Source organism: Nannobrachium achirus (genome assembly GCF_963921795.1).
Source record: "Nannobrachium achirus genome assembly, chromosome: 16".
Classification (NCBI taxonomy): domain Eukaryota; kingdom Metazoa; phylum Chordata; class Actinopteri; order Myctophiformes; family Myctophidae; genus Nannobrachium; species Nannobrachium achirus.
Genome location: NC_137823.1, coordinates 43,509,712 through 43,530,072, shown reverse-complemented (window position 1 = coordinate 43,530,072; position 20,361 = coordinate 43,509,712). Strand labels below are relative to the sequence as shown.

At 42.1% G+C, this 20,361-nt stretch overlaps 2 protein-coding genes across 2 annotated transcripts in view; both read right to left on the bottom strand.

Moving 5' to 3' along the window:
• Positions 1-638: 638 nt before the first annotated feature.
• On the bottom strand, positions 639-7,036 carry LOC308301054 (G-protein coupled receptor family C group 6 member A-like; the record flags this gene model as incomplete). The annotated part of the gene is made up of 6 exons (XM_080744952.1): positions 639-1,789; positions 2,363-2,466; positions 2,931-3,028; positions 3,263-4,078; positions 6,163-6,457; positions 6,837-7,036. The coding sequence occupies 6 exons, from the start codon at positions 7,034-7,036 to the stop codon at positions 639-641; spliced, it is 2,664 nt and encodes an 887-aa protein (XP_080601078.1).
• An 11,318-nt stretch (positions 7,037-18,354) lies between these two features.
• The window catches only part of galnt14 (UDP-N-acetyl-alpha-D-galactosamine:polypeptide N-acetylgalactosaminyltransferase 14 (GalNAc-T14)), a gene marked incomplete at both ends in the record, with an annotated part of 177,534 nt that continues 175,527 nt past the window's right edge, over positions 18,355-20,361 (bottom strand). Inside the window, one exon of the mRNA XM_080744560.1 lies at positions 18,355-18,513. Coding sequence (XP_080600686.1) covers positions 18,355-18,513 — 159 coding nt within the window. The remainder of the gene's footprint in view (positions 18,514-20,361) is intronic.

The following is a 20,361-nucleotide window of genomic DNA, read 5'->3' as shown; positions in this document are numbered from 1 at the left end:
GAATTTCATTTCTCCCAAATTAAAGCTGTTTATTAGCGTTTTCTTAGCCTGTTGTCATGGTTACGGTCCGTTCCTCCAGGCCATGGGATCTGTAGCCCCACACACACACCCCTCTCTCTCACAGTTAGGAATGTGCATTCTCTCTCTCTCTCTCTCTCTCTCTCTCTCTCTCTCTCTCTCTCTCACCAGGTGCGTTTGATGTGTGTCTCATCTTCCAACGGGTATGAAAAAACTATGTGGAGCAAGCGCATTCATACTTCTATTCACCTAAATTTGCTGTTAAATTATTTGCATCATAAATATACACTCCTCCATGAGCTGCTCCTTACATTATGATGCTCCCACATATTCTCACGCACGCACCACAGTAACTTTCCCCACAACCCACACTCTGCACATATTTTGGAGCACATATCTTCGAACGGGTAAGGTCTAGTTTAGTGGTAATTATCAGAGATCCAACATTTTGACAACTCAGTCATTGGATTCATTTGAAGAGGGGGATGGGGAGGGGGAGTCTGTTAAGAATGCAGAATTGCAACAAAAGACTGTGGTGTGTAAAGATTTGCTACAGTACCAGGACAAACCACTGCCAAATAATTATATACATGCCACATTTTGACAGTACAGTAAACATCTCAGAAGGACTTACTCCTAAGTCTCTTCCTCGCTTGTGTGCCTGTGGAAACCTCTGACATAGCAGGGCTTGCATCAACTAGCAGCATCTCTGAGCAAATGGAGGCAGAGTAATAGCCAGATAGATCTATTGATCCATAAGGGCTTGGTGTCCCCTGTAAGACTGCTGGTGGGCCTGTGTTTGGGTTTTGGGGTTTTGGATCGCTGTCTAAATCTGGGTTTGGAATGGTAAGTGAAGGACTGGCAGCGATAACACGCCATCTCCTCAGGATCCTCTCCAGTGTGTCACCTTTTGACCCGAAGAGTGCCTCGTAGCACCTGGGTAAGAAGTGACAGAAGATGACACCATAGTTGGACACCAAGATGGCTGAGGCCTGCACAGCGGAAGCCTCTTCCGTCTTGATGATATAGATGGGGATGAAGCACACCCACACAAACAGGTACATCAGCATGCTGAAGATGATGTAGCCGGTCTCACTGAACTCCTGGGGAACCTTCCTGCCCTTGAAAGCCAGGAGGAAGCCAACCAAAGCAAGCAGGGCTATGTAGCTCAACATGATACCGAAACCTATGAATCTTTTACCTACGTGACACTGGACAATTATCTCAAGGCTCTGTGGTGATGGAGGGGTGTCATCAACGTCAGGACTATCAAAGACCAGCCAGAGGATACAGATGAGTCCCTGGATAGCAGTCACAATGCTGATGATTAGAGGCGGTCTATAAAGTTTGTTTAGTCGCCTGTGTCTCATTTGACCAAAGGGCAGGAAGGCCAGGAATGTACGGTAAGCCTTGACCAGGATGCAGGAGACACAAAGGGTGAAGCCCATGGCATACATGATCTGCCGAGCCCGGCACAGGTGGACATTGGGCTTGTCCATGAAGCATATGACACTGGCAAAGCTCACAGCTAGGCCACTGATCATCGTGCAGGACATTCTCACCTCGGCTCGCTTCATGGGTGGTGAATTTCTGTAAACCATAAAGATGATGAAGATCACCAGCAGCAGCAATTCACCAAAGGTTGCAGACACCACAAGGGCAATGGAATGAGGATCTCGCCACCTCAAATAGGTTTGATTTATTTGATCACAATGGTTCCAACCCTTCTCGGATGACGTTCCATTAGGACACTTTTGACATTCGTCAAGATCTGCAGGAAGATTTGGGGTTAGGTGAGATTAGACTAGATTACAGTTAAAACAGGCGAATCTAAATAGAGATTAGTTGTAGATTAAATCAAAAACATAAAAGAAGAGGAAAACCAAGTACATACTGTACTACAGTACTTTATTACCTCTGCCAACTAAAGCCTGATTTTATACTTGTACAAGCTCACAGTAGTACGTCCCGCGCAACTAAATCAATGTCGAGATCTGTCTGTTAGTAAAATAACAGGAGAACGGATGAGCGTATTTTCATAAAAAAATCTTGTTAATGATCAGTTGGCTAGTTAGTTTCATAATGTTTTGCATTATGTTACACAATTGCTTTTGCAATTATGCTTTTAATACAATTAAAGTTGTCATACCATGTTACAAATGTGACAAATGGTGTGTATCATTTTGACAGCTACTTCTTCACAGCTATGGGTCATATATTGCTTATAATTTATTGTGTAGTATATTGCAGTACCCTTCTTAATCAGAATCTGATTCTTAATCTGTTTGATTTTACAAAGCTATTGCAGATGGAATGGGAAAAAAGACAATTTTAGTATGTATACCTGAGTCATTAGAATAGGTCCCCTCCACACATTCAACGCAGGTGTAACAGCAGCGCACATCCTTGATCTTCTTCGCGAAACCTGCGTGACAGGATTTTGAGCATCTAGATACAGGAATCTGAAAGTGATGATGAAATTATGCATTTTAAAGGAGTTATTGTTTTGAACTGTGAACCAACGTTTGCATTGATAAGACCCTGATCGAGAAACAGTTGTAGAAGAATCAATCACTGTTGGACAATGTCATTTGGACAATGTCACTCTGAGGCTCAAACATGCATGTACTGTATAACCAGAGAGGTCAAAGCACAGCATGCTTTGATGAAAATTAAGGATGGGAAAGTATATACAATACTTTCAACACTTTGCACTATAGAATATACTGACATGGAATAATGTGGCTACCATATGTACTGTATCACTCATTTCCATTTGTTGTCTTACCGAGTTATCTGCTGTTGAAAGCCAATTAATTTTTCTCCCATCTCCATAGAGCTCAATTCGTTCATCAAATGCATGGTATCTCCCAATTTTTTTAAAGTCTCTCTGGTCTCCTTTCTTATCCCACATGATCAGATCATAACCATTGACAAAGTCGCTATTTTCGTCAAAGAAATATCTCTGGTTGTCGAGCGTGAAATTGATCCTTTTCAGTTCCTCAAGTAGCTGCAAGAAACACATGCAATTTGGTCAATTTGTAGTGTACTGTAACTGTACAAATGTATAAATATTCTAGAAACAGCAATATATTAGAGTCTGGATTATGATCATTTTGACCCTTGCATTCCTTAGTAATTACTTATAATTTGTAGGACATGGCTACTTTATATAAATACTGAACACATTTTTTTTTTCTTTCATTTTTTTTTTGCGCATAAGATTTATCCATGTTGTGCTCACCTTCCAGGGAGGGAAATCAATCTCCCCAGTACAAGAGTTTGTGTTACATTTAAGAAGGCTCTTAAGGGCATGGGCTATAGCCCATACAGCCACTCCATGGTTGTAGGTTTCACTTGTGTCCAGTTCACTTGTAAGGTAGTCATCATTCGCCTCTAGGTAGTTTGTGGGACAGTGTGTGGGACAGTATGATGGAGGCTCCTTCACAGAACACTCTGGGGTGCAGTTGAACCTCAGGCTCTTGTACTGTTTGATGAAGTTGTTGTACCCTCCAGGGCTGGCGCTGAGGTTCCTCAGGTAGTTATCGAAGGTTTTTTTGCGGTGTGACACAAACGCAAAACCGAGGATGTCTCCGACCTGATTGATGCCATCCAACTGTGTCAAACGGCGGAACCTTGACCAGGTATCGCTGGCAATCCAGGTTCTTGTAATATTCTTCAGGATCATCACCTTGAAAAGGTCCTCCACAAGTTTGTTCTTGAGGATGAGCAGTACTACCTGGGCACTGGAGGAACGGATCTTCTCCGCCACTTCCTTGATTCGCTGCATGCCGTCATGGTCCTCATGGTCCAGGTAGTGGGGCACCATCTCCTGGAAGGCCGTGCACACATCCATTTCCTTAGCATCGCGGAGGAAGCTCTGGAAGGCTGCCTTTCCATAGTCATCGTCTCCATACACGACTCCTACCCAGTTCCACTTGAAATCATCCATGAGTTTGGCAAGTGCTTTGGTCTGGTGCTTGTCGCTGGGGATGGTGCGCAAGAAACCTGGGTAGCGCAACTTATCGCTCAGTGCGGGTGAAGATGAGGAGCCACTTAACTAATAAAATCAGGAGAAAAAAAAACATTTAAATTAAAATTGGTGTTTCATTCATATAATGGTAGACACATTAATGATCATCATGCTCCTTATGAGTCACTCACGAGGACCAAAGTTAAAATTCCTGTCATGTCTCACACATCTGCCCTCAGATTCCTGTCTCTCTACAGCAGGGGTTGAAAGTCAAAGACCCCTCTCTCTCTCTCTCTCTCTCTCTCTCTCTCTCTCTCTCTCTCTGTCTCACACACACACACACACACACACACACACACACACACACACACACACACACACACACACACACACACACACACACACACACACACACACACACACACACACTGTCAAGCAACCTTGCAATGTATGCAAGGGTGTGATTTTAGTAATTTAGTAATACGGCAGTGGGCAGTAGCAGTACAGGTATTAATCTCTCCTGACACACAAGCCATTACTGTATTCTCATCCATCCAGTTTGCCAAGCTCCTTAGGTTTTAGCAGATGCAGAATATAAATGCTATGCATTTCTGCCTCTTGCCAGCAAGCAGGATGGGTCCTGCTCGTAAAGATACAATAACTGACACACCCTGAGAGAGAGAGAGAGAGAGAGAGAGAGAGAGAGAGAGAGAGAGAGAGAGAGAGAGAGAGAGAGAGAGAGATAATCATGCAAGCTTGCAATATAGTCGTGTGGTACCGGTAAGTGTCTGTGAGACACTTACCAGTTACCACACATGCACAGTATTGACCACATTGGTTGGTTTGCTCCTCACACGGATTCTCCCTTTTCTTGCAACCCTTTCACCTGCCTCCAATATCAAGACTCCCATCAAGTTAAACTATTCTGAGGGCAGGAACACTGTACATATTGTAGTATATTATAGTAATATTGAAGGAAGATTCATTCCACTCATGATACAATTTCAAATGTATACTATATATATATATATACCGGCATATATATATATATATATATATATATATAAATATATATATATATTATACAACAGGTAGTCAGGATCTCAATGAAAAACAGGCTCTCCAACCGTGCATGTAATGAGCACTACTGCACTGTCTCATCAAATAAAGAAATCAGCTGTGTTGGTCACGAAAGAGAGCAAGCGCTCCTCTCTCCCCACACTATGCTAGATGGCTAGGCTAGCAGTTTTCATGTGAAGTCAGGGACAGAGTAGCTAAACGTGGCATTAAAAAAGAATATCTTTAATACAATGAAATTAAGTTGACATGTTTTTTTAGGCAAAGGACAATGTATACAAATATTTATTGTGAATTGCATGTATTGATCAGAACTAGCCCTAGAATGTCTGTGATCATTCATATAGACTTTGTCAATATTCCTGTATCACAGCCATAGAACGCCCCCATTGCATGGCGGTTAGCAGCTAATCTGCGCGGCACTAAAAGTGCTGCGCGATACTTGTGTACTCACCCAATAATTTATTCCTCAGCCTGGGAGAAAGATATTGTCCTGTAGTGTCATATCCCTTTGAAAGTTCTGGCTGAAAACGTGTATTTAGTCAAATATCTCAACTTATCCACGAGCCAACATGGACGACTTTCCGACCGTGGCGACCGGGAATATATCAAATCTATCAAAACTTCTGTTGGGAAGCACAAAGGTACGGGGCACACAATTGACAGGTGCTTGTGATTGAAGTGGGGTGATTAATCACACCACCTGCGTGATTGTGTGCCCCGTACCTTTGTGCTTCCCAAAGGAAGTTTTGATATATTCAGTCCAGCAGTCATTCCGGGCCCCTCAACCGGTCGGAAAGTCGTCCGTGTTGGCTCGTGGATAAGTGGAGATATTTGACTAAATACACGTTTTCAGCCAGAACTTTCAAAGGGATATGACACTAAAGGACAATATCTTTCTCCCAGGCTGAGGATTAAATTATTGGGTGAGTACACAAGTAACGCAGAGCACATTAGTGCCGCGCAGATTACCTGCTAACCGCCATGCAATGGGGGCGTTCTATGGCTCTGGATTTGAGAGATTACACGAAGTGTCAATCGACCGAAAATCAGAGACATTCTAGGGCTAGATCAGAACATGTCCACCGACTTACCTGAGGGATCATATACGCTCCGAGTAGCTTAGCTACAGCAATGGACACTTCAGAGTACCGTGCTCCTATGATGGCCTTCACTGGTGGCCTGAACTCAGTGTAGTTGCACAGAATGCTCAGAGAGCCATTGACCGATAGCATGCGCTCCACGTTTCTCAAGGCTTTGGTAGCATCGGAACAAGTGTCACACATCAGATATCCCAGACGCACACCCGGTAGGAAACCAGGCGTGTTGTTGATCTCTTCAATGGTGTGAATGACAGCCAATGATCTTACAAATGCCACCAAATCAAAGCTGGGAAAAGATTAGTTGAAATTAGTGAGAAAGTAGGAGTTCTTTATTATTCTTTTATTCTTCATTCTTTTGACCAAATCCATTATATAAAATACAGTATATTGGAATTATAATTCATGACAACAGTTACTGTATTCTTAAAGTTGGTCCTGGGACAGGGTCTCCCTTTTAAAAAAAAAAGATTCACATACATTTTTAAATCTTCTCTTTTGGGTGTCCCTGGCAAAACATATTTTCAGAAGGGGGTCCGCGCCCCCAAATAGCTATGAATTTGGGGGTCCTTGACATGAAAATGTTTGAGAACCACTGCACTGCCGTAACAATCTGGCACAAACATTCTTTACTAAATTATATCAATTTTACTACATCTTTCCCTTACCTCGTACAGGTGAAGCTATCAGGCCGTGTTCGATTGTGAAGAGCCTCTACTTCGGCGTGGCACGGCAGCAAAACCCCAATAATTACATCTCCCGGTAAATGAGCACCACAAGTCTCCATTTCAAGGTCACAGCTGCCCACGCATCCTAGGATGCTGCTCATCAGCAGCGCGACTAGGCTGGAGAATAGTGAGAACGGCATTTTGAGTGTGTACTACAACAGTCCCTCCAGGCTCTTTTATAAAGCATGCAGGGGCGTCACAAGGGGTAGGAAAGTGGGACTGAGTTACCAGGGCCCAAGGTGGAGGGGCCCTAGTAACTTTAGCTATTGAAAAATAGCAGATATACAAGCTCACAGCGCGGCACCGAGTGCCGCGCTGCGAGCTTGTAGATCTGCTATTTTTGAAAAGTCGTGAAAATGTGCGCAAATCTTTGAATATATGTATTTTTTAAGTGAACATTTGTGACTCAAATTTTGCTTCAGGGGGGTCCCTGGAACTAAATATTTTGAGATGGGGGGGGGTCCTTCACATGAAAAAGTTTGAGCATCACTGACATGAAAACATAGGTTTCTTGGCACACATTTTCACGATAAAAAAAAAATAGCAGATCTACAAGCTCGCAGCGCGGCACTCGGTGCTGCGCTGTGAGCTTGTATATCTGCTATTTTTCAATAGTTAACATTCATGGGGGGCCCGCAGTGAATCCTTGTACCCAGGGCCCAGAATTTGGTGTGACGCCCCTGAAAGCATGTTATGGTTTATGGGAGGTGGCTTTCTTCTTACGCAGAACAAACAACTGGAATTCCCCGCCAAACTCCATCCTCCATCCTTCTGTGATTTTCTACCTCACTTGACCATGTGCCTTATGAATATCTGACATTGCACTTTGCTATCTGACTTATTTTGTTTCCTTTTTATTCGCTACTCATTTTTTAAACTGCAAAATGTGAAAAATATTTCAACCCTTCTTTACATGTGTAAACTTGTGATGTGATTGATTGAGGGAGACGTTTTCAGTTTATTATCATTAAGTATTTTGAACAGTTCTTGGCTAAAGTAAAGATTTGTAGAAGAGATATCAACCTGGTTTCAGTAGCACCGAATAAGGCTTTTGATATGGCATTGTTATAAGTTTGATATAGTTTCTTGCCAACTCATTGCAAAACCTTTGTTTAGGATCTGTAGTTGTAGGGTAAGAAAACATAAATTCCAAAGAGTTATGATTAGATCATTATTAGGTACAAGTTGGCAGCTTTCTTGCAGAATGTTAGATGTAAAATATCATGTGTGTGATGTTTAAATGGCCAATATAATAGCCCTAACTTTGAGTGATTAATTGATTGATTGATATGAATTTGTTTTTCTTACAAAATTATACTTATCTGAAAGTCAGAAAAGGTGCAGAGCAGGCGAGCTGCTTTCACTTTCGAAGTGGCACTTTTAAGTTCTACTTACCACAATCACTGGAATGTAAATTCCTAGCACACTGGAAGCTTAACAAGATTCACTGACACTTTTACTGTTTTTATTAAATGCAAAAGGTAAATATCTCAAATCAGCCTTTACATTTGCAAAACAGTAAATCCATGTCTCCAAACAAACTATACAAACAGCACAATGGATTACATCATGCAAACCATTTCCAAATGATTTAGTTTATAATTAGTATGGCATGACAGATCCTTGAACCATTGATTAGAAACAAGATCAAAAAGCTTAGCCATCTTGTTAACATGCATTTTCTGATATAAACTGTGGCTATAGGGTTTTAATGACAATTGAAAATGTACACAGATGTATGGCATAGGCCATAATACACACACACACACACACATGCACGCACGCACGCACGCACGCACGCGCGCACACACACACACACACACACACACACACACACACACACACACACACACACACTGTTGAGCAACCTTGCAATGCATATTTTACCCATACATCTCAACCCCTGCTCCTCTCACCCAGCGGTGCACAGCCTCCACTGCTCAGTTCACACGGGTATATCAATGTGACAGGAGTTACTGTAATATTGACACCCGGTGTCATGGTGACACGGAAAAGAAAATAAATAAAACACTACACAACCACATAACTGCATGCATAGCATAAAAACAACAACGGTCTGGCTACGAGTCGGCAAACCTGCAGAGCAAGCTAACTTTTTCATTCGATATGATGAGGTAGCCTGACTGTTTTATTTAGTATGTTGTGTTATTTAATACCACCAGATTTTAAGTATGCCTGAAATTAGCTTGTGCCCATGCACAGTTGCACGCGTGCACACGCACACTCACACGCACGCACGCACAGTCGCACATGACCATGCAGTCCGGCAGGCTACTGCTCAAAACAGTTAAGATTCTACTGGTGAACATACTTTTTTTTTAATCCAATGGTGTTTGGTGGAATATTGAAACATTATCACACACTTCATTCATTCAATAATAAGAATATGTAATTAAAGGTGCTGTATTTTCTTTTTTTTTGTTAAGATTTGTTTTTTGGCTTTTATGCATTTATTGATAGGACAGTAGACTGACAGGAAATGGGGGGAGAGATGGGGAGTGACACTCGGCAAAGGTTGTCCGGATTAGGAATCGAACCGGCAACGCCGGCAGGCATCCATGCCTATGTGGCAATGCCTAAGTGGTATGCACCTGGACCAGGCAACTACTGGTCTAAATACAAAAATAGACAAATACTTAGGCAAACTAACAAAACAAAACCCAACTGGATAAAACTCTATGGCATGACAGATCCTTGAACCATTGATTAGAAACAAGATCAAAAAGCTTAGCCATCTTGTTAACATGCATTTTCTGATATAAACTGTGGCTATAGGGTTTTAATGACAATTGAAAATGTACACAGATGTATGGCATAGGCCATAATACACACACACACGCACGCACGCACGCACGCACGCACACACACACACACACACACACACACACACACACACACACACACACACACACACACTGTTGAGCAACCTTGCAATGCATATTTTACCCATACATCTCAACCCCTGCTCCTCTCACCCAGCGGTGCACAGCCTCCACTGCTCAGTTCACACGGGTATATCAATGTGACAGGAGTTACTGTAATATTGACACCCGGTGTCATGGTGACACGGAAAAGAAAATAAATAAAACACTACACAACCACATAACTGCATGCATAGCATAAAAACAACAACAACAAAACACTTCCTGATGTTCCTGTCTGTCAGGCCACAGATTCTCTCATCCACATCATAACCGATCGAAAAACCTTTGTGAGATGCACCACTGACTGAGCTATTTTAGACTGGTTGACCTAAAGCGTCACTGATGTCGGGAACCCGTGCTCAAGGTGTCCCCTCAAGTTCCTGAGAACAGTCTGGGTTATATTTTCCTGCATACCACTAAGATTATTACCTAATGTTTTCCGTCGTGGATGCTGTCTACTACTTTTTTTGTTTTGGCTGATTTGTTGTTGTTTTTTAGTTTTTTTCTTGTCTATTTGTCTGTTGTCTTTTTGTTCGTTTGTCCTTGTTCCTTCTACTTAAAAGGAGAAACCAACTTATTTTCCTGTGCTTTAACCTGCAAGATACCCCCCAATAAAAACTATGTTAAAATAAAGCGTCACTGATTCCCTTTCACTGAAGTTAAGATTAACCTGAGAGCCAGTCATCGAATAAGGACAGACGTTTTGGAAGGAACATCTATTGAACAGAGAACCAGAATAATACTGTGCATCTTTTTCAACATGACATAAGCAGGAGAGTAGGAAACAGCTGACAATTGTACACAATCATTAATTTGCAGATTTTGCATGCATGTTCCAAATAACGTTAAATGGGTTCAAGTGACTAGTGTGCACACGTGACTATGATTTGGATGATGAACAAGTCGTTTTGAGAATACTTTTGATCTAATCTGTTTTCCCACTTAAACACTGTGCTTGACCGGAGTACGTCCCTCAGGGCTGTACTAGTGTATTTTCTGTTTTTGCTCTACATCAAATATTCTCGCTGAAATTAGCTGATCTACAAGCTCACAATGCCTCGCATTGTAATTTGTAAGCGAGTAGATCTGCTATTTTCTGCATAATATTTCCCCAGAATATGCTAGGGTTTAATCAGACATCAACACAATTTACTGTCAGGAAAATCCCTGACAGAGAAGTGATGGAATGTAAGATATTGTAAGATGCGAGGCTTACGTAGTTGGGCATTTTACTGGAAGTTAGTTTCACATGTCAGATAATTATATATCTCGGCCTTTTCTCCGCCTACCAATGAGTAGATTTCTCGGAAGGTCTGGCTACGAGTCGGCAAACCTGCAGAGCAAGCTAACTTTTTCATTCGATATGATGAGGTAGCCTGACTGTTTTATTTAGTATGTTGTGTTATTTAATACCACCAGATTTTAAGTATGCCTGAAATTAGCTTGTGCCCATGCACAGTTGCACGCGTGCACACGCACACTCACACGCACGCACGCACAGTCGCACATGAACATGCAGTCCGGCAGGCTACTGCTCAAAACAGTTAAGATTCTACTGGTGAACATACTTTTTGTTTAATCCAATGGTGTTTGGTGGAATATTGAAACATTATCACACACTTCATTCATTCAATAATAAGAATATGTAATTAAAGGTGCTGTATTTTCTTTTTTTTTGTTAAGATTTGTTTTTTGGCTTTTATGCATTTATTGATAGGACAGTAGACTGACAGGAAATGGGGGGAGAGATGGGGAGTGACACTCGGCAAAGGTTGTCCGGATTGGGAATCGAACCGGCAACGCCGGCAGGCATCCATGCCTATGTGGCAATGCCTAAGTGGTATGCACCTGGACCAGGCAACTACTGGTCTAAATACAAAAATCGAACCTCTGTTCGAAGTGGAGCTGTGTGTGTGTGTGTGTGTGTGTGTGTGTGTGTGTGTGTGTGTGTGTGTGTGTGTGTGTGTGTGTGTGTGTGTGTGTGTGTGTGTGTGTGTGTGTGTATGTATGTGTGTGTGTGTGTGTGTGTGTGTGTGTGTGTGTGTGTGTATGTGTGTGTGTGTGGGTGTCTGGCCTGGCCTGAACAACAGCGCCCTCGTGTGGTCACAAAAGGTCCTGTAGGCTACAGACAGACAGACACGCAGACATACCCACACACACGGCCATGTATAGGGAGCTCCACAAATAGACAAATACTTAGGCAAACTAACAAAACAAAACCCAACTGGATAAAACTCTCTTTGGGATAAACCTTGATCACTGCAAGGACCTGTAGCTCTCCCCCAAGCTAGGACTCCACCAAAAAGACGGTGACAAAAAATGAACCGGGGATTTGAACGTCCGACGTAGACGTTGGCAGTGGAGCACCCTTCATTAATTAAAGCGGGAGCGTTCCCAGCGTTATAACGTTGACGCTCGGCGCGCCCGGTGGAGCCGGAGGGTTAGGGATGTTCTCTGTGTTGTTGCCCACATCCAACTAACTTACTTATCAGTCCCTGTGGCCTCCTTTAAATAGGAGTGGACTGTATCACAGGACACAGCACCAATTAGCATTACTTCCATATACTTCCTTTTACATACTTCCAACATAACCCATTGTATAAAAGTAACCTATACATACTTAAAGATGCGTTACAATTAAATACATATAATTTGTGTAGAAACTGATTGACAATTTAAATAAACACTACTCTGAAACCCCAGAAACACCCCTCTCCTCCACAGCACTTGGCATGTTCCAGGAGAGACACAGGAGAAGTGACCACACCCCTTATTACCACCACCCCAATCATTCAATAAACAGGCAAACATTGAAATGCATTGGATTGTAGTTAGGTGTGTTTACATTGTCCTCACTCATTGTGTGTTTAGGGCACGGGCTGCCCCGTGACAGGTTTCCTTTCTCGCCTGCACTTATTTCCATGTCTTTTAATAATGTTAACTTTGGATTTTTTATTTATTTATTATTGTGTAAATAAATAAATCAAATCAAATCAAAATCAAACACATTACATCACTGAACACAAGAACATTCAGTAAAGGATTAGGAAGCACTGGAGGAAGAGGTCTTCATTCATGTTAATAGAACATCCATCATCACTAGTCTGTCTGGAGGCTCTTACAGTAGCTAAAAGTGGCTAATATTGCCCTCTGCTGGATGATGTGAGGCTTGTTTTCTTTATGTATTAATGTAGCCGACATAAAATGTTGGTTTTGTCTGAAATCCTTCTATGAATTTGACAGGTGCACACAGATGTCCCTTGCATGTGGCTCACACATAGCTGGATGGCTAGTCATCATGGATGATGGACTCTTGCTATTCATTTGGTTGCCCTGGTTTATGTCACAAACAAACACATGGCACAACCAACACAATCAATGTTTTTGTACTTATCACTCCTCTACAGTAGGTACATCTCCCATCTCCTGAAAACAGAAAAAAATAAAGAAACTAGAAAAGTGTGGTCCTTGTACTCGAAGTGCAGGTCTACACCAGGTTGGGTTGCCTACCTAGGTCCCAGGCCACTTTGGAAGGCAGTCATAGCCAATTGGAATGAAATCTGGAGAATCTGAGATCATGTCAGGCCAGGCATAAATGAGCTATGTTATGTCAAGGAATCCTGAAAATATAATCATTTTCATTGTATGACCAACAGTTATTGGCCAAAATGTAGACATTATTGTAGTAGTGTGTGTGAAAACTTTCACGCTGCCGGAGATTAGCTGCTCAAAGACAAATGGACGGACAGACAGGCATGGTGGAGGCAATAAAAGTAAAGTTTCTGACAAACTGTAAAGAAATCCCTTGAAATCCAAACAGAAAAGTCCTACAGTATCTGATTGATTAAACGTTAAACTCACCAACATTGCAGCTGTACAGAATGCTTGAAGTGGCTGTTCCTATCTGCAAAGTTATTGTTTCATAAAAAATCCAGCTACTTTCTGTCAATACATTCCGTGCAGGTGATTATTTTTCTAAGTGTTGGAATTTGGAAGCGTTCGTTTTCAATAACGCAACGTCCTGCTGCCTCCTGCATTATGTGCAATTTCGAAACAGGTGGTATGCAGGACCGTTGACTGAGTGATTTCCAACGAGCGCTTCCAAACTCCAACAGAAGTATTGAGGGTTTAAGTGGTTAATTGTCTGAAAATATACATTAACATGTGAATCCAACACAACGCTACACATTGACAGTGCGACCTGACAGTCGCTTCTCACCCTTGGGGTGTCTTACTTGTACAATATGTAGTGGAAGGGGGGTGGCCCCTGCTTCATCTCTTGAGAAACGTTGAAGACCCCTGCCATAGATAATAGATGTACCTGCTGAGTGAATTGAACAACACGCAACCCTGTTATTGTAGTGTAACCCTGTGACTATAAATACAGTCCCAGGGTTGTGAATCAATGCTAGTGACAATGGAGTCAGAGGGACAGTAGAGTCAGAGGGACAGTAGAGTCAGAGGGACAGTAGAGTCAGAGGGACAGTAGAGTCAGAGGGACAATGGAGTCAGAGGGACAGGGGCTGCACTTCTTTATTGGCTATTAAGCAGTTCATCTAAACAGGTCTGTAAGGCTATTTGTTTTTGTACCTGACCGGGCTTATCAGCACAAACCAATCACAAACCAATGAATCATTATTCAACAATAATTCATGTAAAATTAAGAGATGCAACATAACAATGGTTAATATTCAAAGGCAACATTTTTAGAATTGCATTATCACACACACACACACACACACACACACACACACACACACACACACACCAGGAGCAGAAACCCTCCGGTGTATCGCAATCATTTCTCACCCTCTCTCTGAAGCTAATGTGTACTGTATGTCTGTGTGCACGTGTTTACGCATGCGTGCAAGTGTGCACGTGTGCTGAAAGAGCACAGTACTGCACTGACGCCTGATGGTGACCCATTTGTATACCGTTTGCTGACATTATTTGCTTGTGCTTTGGGGCGTGATTCTGTAATGATGACACCGTCTGTCACCGAGTGGATTAAAAGCAACCTGTTCACCAGCTGAAACACCTCAATGGGGTTTCTGCTCCTGTTGTAGGCAGCTGAAATAGCAAAACAGTGTTCACTGTTATGGAGTCACAGACTGACTTCAGACTAAAAGAGCACTGGAACATGGGAACACTAGAAAATGTAACTTAGGTTACATCCTTAGTACTTATACGGTACCTTGTTGTGATTGTGCTAGCCGAGGCAAGTTCGATTAGGGAGGGGGGCAGTGATGGCCTTAAACGATTAGTTCACCCCAAAATTACTTATTTTCTATCACACATTTTCCCTAAACCAATAATTTGATGACCGGCGGAGACCCAATTGGGTCTCTTACAGCCACCCCGTCATCAAATTACTGGCTTAGGAATGTGACAAAAACAAAAAAAGAATCTCCACGAATTCAAGGCTTCATGGGGTGTTTAATTGACAGAAAACAATACATTTTTGGGGGTAAACTACTCCTTTAAGCATCTGGGAGCACCATTAGCACAGATTAGAAGAACTAATGTGGCCCCCGGCCACTACTGTAAATGGCTGAGTTGTTCAATTCTTTCATGTCAGTAGGGGGCCCTCTGGGAGGGAGGGGCCCACCTCAACCAAAATGGGTGAAATATAGGGTGCGTTCGGAAATGCTCACTCAACGCACTGGTGTGCCATGTTCTCGTTCGTTTATTCCGTGCACTTGGTACGTTGTCGTTCGGAAATCCAGTGCGCGGCGCACCAGTGTGCTGAGTGCACACACTCCCCAACCCTACTCAGAAGTTGGGGTTTTACGGCATGGTGCGTCAGTGCGGTGTTTTGATTGGTTGGTTTTCATGGCCATTGGCCATTTCTCGAGCGCTTCTCAGCTGTGAACAATGGAGGAAATGACCGCAAAATGCAGCATTTGCAGCTTAATTGGTCGTTTGGGCTTGATAGTTTCACACGCATCAACATGTAAACTAACAGCAGGTATGCCAATGTTATGAATTACATTTCCTTTCAATATCAATGTTACGTTAGCAACTGCTGCTTTTCAGAAAGTTTACCTTCAGAGTTGTGAAAAAGCACACAGCTGCCTCTTAACTGGTCGTTCGTATACAAGCCACACTGAACGCACAACGTCACGCCCACTGCACTCACTACACTGAGCACACACCCGGTGCGCATTTCCGAACGCACCCATTGCTAAGGCCGTCAGTGGAGGGACTATGGAGAATCATGTGACATTGCATGTCTGTGTGTGAGAGAGATGCACCATAGCCTATACGTACATATTTCATGTAATGTGGGACGCTACCACTGGGAACATTCCCAAACTTCCCGATAGCTAGTCCAAGCCTGGTGCTGTGTTTGTGGTGTTCTAAAAGATTATTGTTTTAGTTTTTTTTATTCTGCATAGCATAGACACAAAACTGGTCAAAGAGGTTGCATTGTCTCGCAAAGGAAAGTTTCTTTTGGTGTTTCATGCATGTTTATTGTTGCAATCCTAAGGGATGTAAATAAAACACTTTTAACCCATTTAGGCCTAGAATTATTGACTGCTTTAACTGTTGAAAAATAGCAGATATACAAGCTCACAGCGCAGCACCGAGTGCCGCACTGCGAGCTTGTAGATCTGCTATTTTTGAAAAAGTCGTGAAAATGTGTGCAAATCTTTGAATATATGTATTTTTAGAGCGAACGTTTGTAACTCAAATTTTGCTTCTGGGTGGTCCTTGGAACTATAATATTTTGAGATTTGAATATTTTTTTACAGGGGTCCTTCACATGAAAAGGTTTGAGAACCACTGACATAGTAGTCTCTCAAGAACAGACTAACTGAGCTGTTAACTGTTAACACGATGACTGCCAAGGGCCACAAGAGGCCGCTAAAGTGCCAGACATTCCCCCGTAGGCCACCACTGTAACATACGGGTACCCACGCAGCAGTGGATCTTCATTTCACGTTGAACAGTGGAATGAACATGACCCGGATGAAGAGAGTTAATAGATGGCTATAGGCTTCTTTTTTTTTAGAAGCCCGATTTGAGGCTATTTAGCTTCCATAGGAACACAGTTCAGAGAAAATGGGCTCTAAAGATGTGAGAACGTATTGGATTGGGTGGCGCGATGAGGCGGCGTTACCCGATTACGGGCCGGTGGAAAGAGATCGCGGTTTTCGGCCTGGATGAAAATTTAGACAGAGGCTTTGTTGAGGCCTCCGATTATTTAATTCATTTTATTAAAGAAAACGGAATTGTTCGGTTTCGGCACCTCGGATACGTCGTGCATAGAATGAGTTTTTTTTGGGGGGCTCTAAACTTTATTCTAAACCATTTTCAATGGAATAAATCGTTGGAACACGTAGAATGGCTCGTTGGAAAGCGATGGACGAGCCAGGACCACCCACGTCTCTACAAGCAACTCAGGGTAAGTAAAATAGCAAAAAAAAAAATTGTATTGGATTGAAAAAAAGAACCGAAATTGTTCGGTTTTAGCACTAAAAGAGTTAAGTGAAAAGGATCTTTTCTTTGACAATGGCTAGCCAGATTGCTGACATAGAAACATAGGTTTAAAGAAAAAAAAAAAAAAACTTAGAAGGATTCAAAAGACACTTATAGAATCGGGTCAAAATTCTAATTTTCACGATTAAAAAAAATAGCATATCTACAAGCTCACAGCGCGGCACTTGGTGCTGGGCTGTGAGCTTGTATATCTGCTATTTTTCTATAGTTAAAGCAGTCAATAATCCTAGGCCTTAAGGATGCAACCTGCAATCAATCACGTTAGCAGTAAAGTAGTGGATCTGAGATTTGAATTGGTGACTTGTGCTCAAATAAATCTAGAGAAAAATACATTTCAGATTCCTAGAGGCATTGCTCCGGTGAATTGTCAGACAGTTCTCAAGGAGAGGAAAGATAAGTCTCATGGTTTTGTGCATGCTGGCGGCTCACGTCATCAGTGCTTCAGTGTTTGCAGAACCAGTCAAAAAATATTATTTCCAAAAAAAAACAGCCTCAGATGCATACGAGCAACTTGGGAGATGTGCTCAGTTATTAACACCCATAAGCCTCCTGAAGAAGTAAAGTTCATTGTGTTTAGCTTTTCCTTCAGGTTTTCCATACACCAACAGAAGGAAACAGAAGCTCTTTGTCTTGGCAGAATTCCCACACCTGTAACCAGCCAGCCATGCTGCGGAACCCTCCGTATTATTTATGAAACCATAAAACCTATAAACCCTGACATCTCAATGTTATTTATTAAACGATAAAACCTACAAACCGTTCTATCTCCGAGGGCTCCTGTCAGCTCAGGGTCCTTGGAATCTTTTTAAGTTCCCACCCTTTATTCAGTGCGTAACTGACAAGTTCATGCACTTTTCTTTTGACGATCAAAGATGAACTCCAACGTTTGCCTTTTTTGAGCTTTCAAAAACGTCACATTGGCCAGCAACTTTTTTTTTTTATGTCCACATCTGTGTCGTTAAGTTCAAAGTTCACAGAGATGAAATGTCAAGGGTTTCGGGGGTCCGGGGTCAAGAGAAGGGGACGTCCCATCTTTGTGTGTAGGCACTGAGTTCACAGGGGCTGATGACCAGCATGCGTGAAGAGTCCAGTCCATCCAGAGCCATCTCTGAGTCCAGACAGAACCGAGAGACCAGGTGCTCCAGGTGAGTCCCTGACTTCTGCCACCGCTGGGAGGGATACACAGAGAGCACATTACAGTATGTTACATTATGTTATATTACATTTCATTACACTAGTTCATTACATCAGTGGTAACTTCTCAGCCTTTTCAGGCCGCAACCCCCAAATAATCATATTTTAACTGGGGACCCCACACCCTGACGAGCACTAAGAGTTGAGGCATCGAGACAACAGTTCTACTGTACAAATAGCAGATCTACATGCTCACGTTGCGAGGCGTTGTGAGCATGTAGATCTGCTATTTTCACAATTTCTGCCTCTATTATTTTGACAATTTGGCCAATGTTTATTCATGTTTTATTTTAGAGGTATTAAAAAGTCCTTTAATTGTACACTCTATACATTTAAACTTTATGTTGGTTTGTTTACTGTTGAGTGAGAAAACAATGTTTCACATTAAGTTATTCATCTGGGGACCCCCCCAAAATATTTTGGGGACCCCCCTGGGGTTACATTATATTACATTTCGTTATATTAGTTAATTACATTCAAGTGATACAGTAGCCAAGATGACATAATGAATGCATAGACCAAAGAAATATGAGTTTACAAAACCGAAATAACTCAAATCACTATTTATATACACATCTAAACACGTACGTACGTACGTACATACATATATACATACATACATAGATGCATACTATTTTATAAATTACATTATTGCTGATTTGTGAAACATTAGGACATACACAGCACTTGCCACTTAACTTATACTGGTCGATTAGCTGTACTTCCAAACATTCACCACAAGGTGGCAACGTCTATCTATCTTTCAACTTTATGCACTTCACATTACCAGAGTACTGAATCAGGGTCTAGAACTGTTATTACTTGAGAGTGGCTGTGTGTGCGAGCACACCAACAGGCAATTCATTGTTAATAAATAGTACATAAGTATTCATTTCCTTTATATATTCACTGTACATTTAAATGTATTGATAGCAGGGGTGTAAAGTAACTAAGTAGGCTACATGTTCTCAAGTACTGTCCCTTTTATACCCATATATGGAGATGTGAAGATACCAGGGGAACCAAATCCCCTTTATGCCCATATATGGTGTCATCAATATTAAGCCCATATCTGTGAATGCCAATATAATCACTGTAATGTCAGGGGAAACAAATCCCTTTTATTGCCATATATGGAGAATTGAAGATCCCTATGATGCCAGGGGAACCAAATCCCTTAGGCCAGATGGCCAAGACATGGTGCGACCTCGCCCTTTAGGGTTGCTTTTCGCCCTTAGGCGTCTTACTTGTTACATTCATTGTGGTTTGGTTGTTGACTCTCACCTCAACCTCAATGTCTAAATTGAAAGGAGCTTTATAATGTTGCTGCTATAGATAGATCTCCAAATCACTTATCTTATCGGATCTCGTCTTGTCTTTTCTTAAATCAACAACAAAGAATGCTTTGAGGCATGGGTGTGTGTGTGTGTGTGTGTGTGTGTGTGTGTGTGTGTGTGTGTGTGTGTGTGTGTGTGTGTGTGTGTGTGTGTGTGTGTGTGTGTGTGTGTGTGTGTGTGTGTGTGTTCTTTAGAGAACAAAGCAGCAGATCAGATCAGATCAGACATGGAATGGGAAGGTTTTATATAAAGAGAGAGACAGAGAGAGAAGTACAGAGGAAAGCAGAGAATCTCTGCGTACGTGTGTGTGTGTGTGTGTGTGCCTGGAGAGAGAGAGCTTGTGTTAGCTGAGCCAGTGAAGCGTATCGCTGTCATGTATCTGTATCTGGTAGACCTTGTACCAACACGGATATGAAACACACACACACACACACACACACACACGCACACACACACACACACGCACACACACACACACACACACAC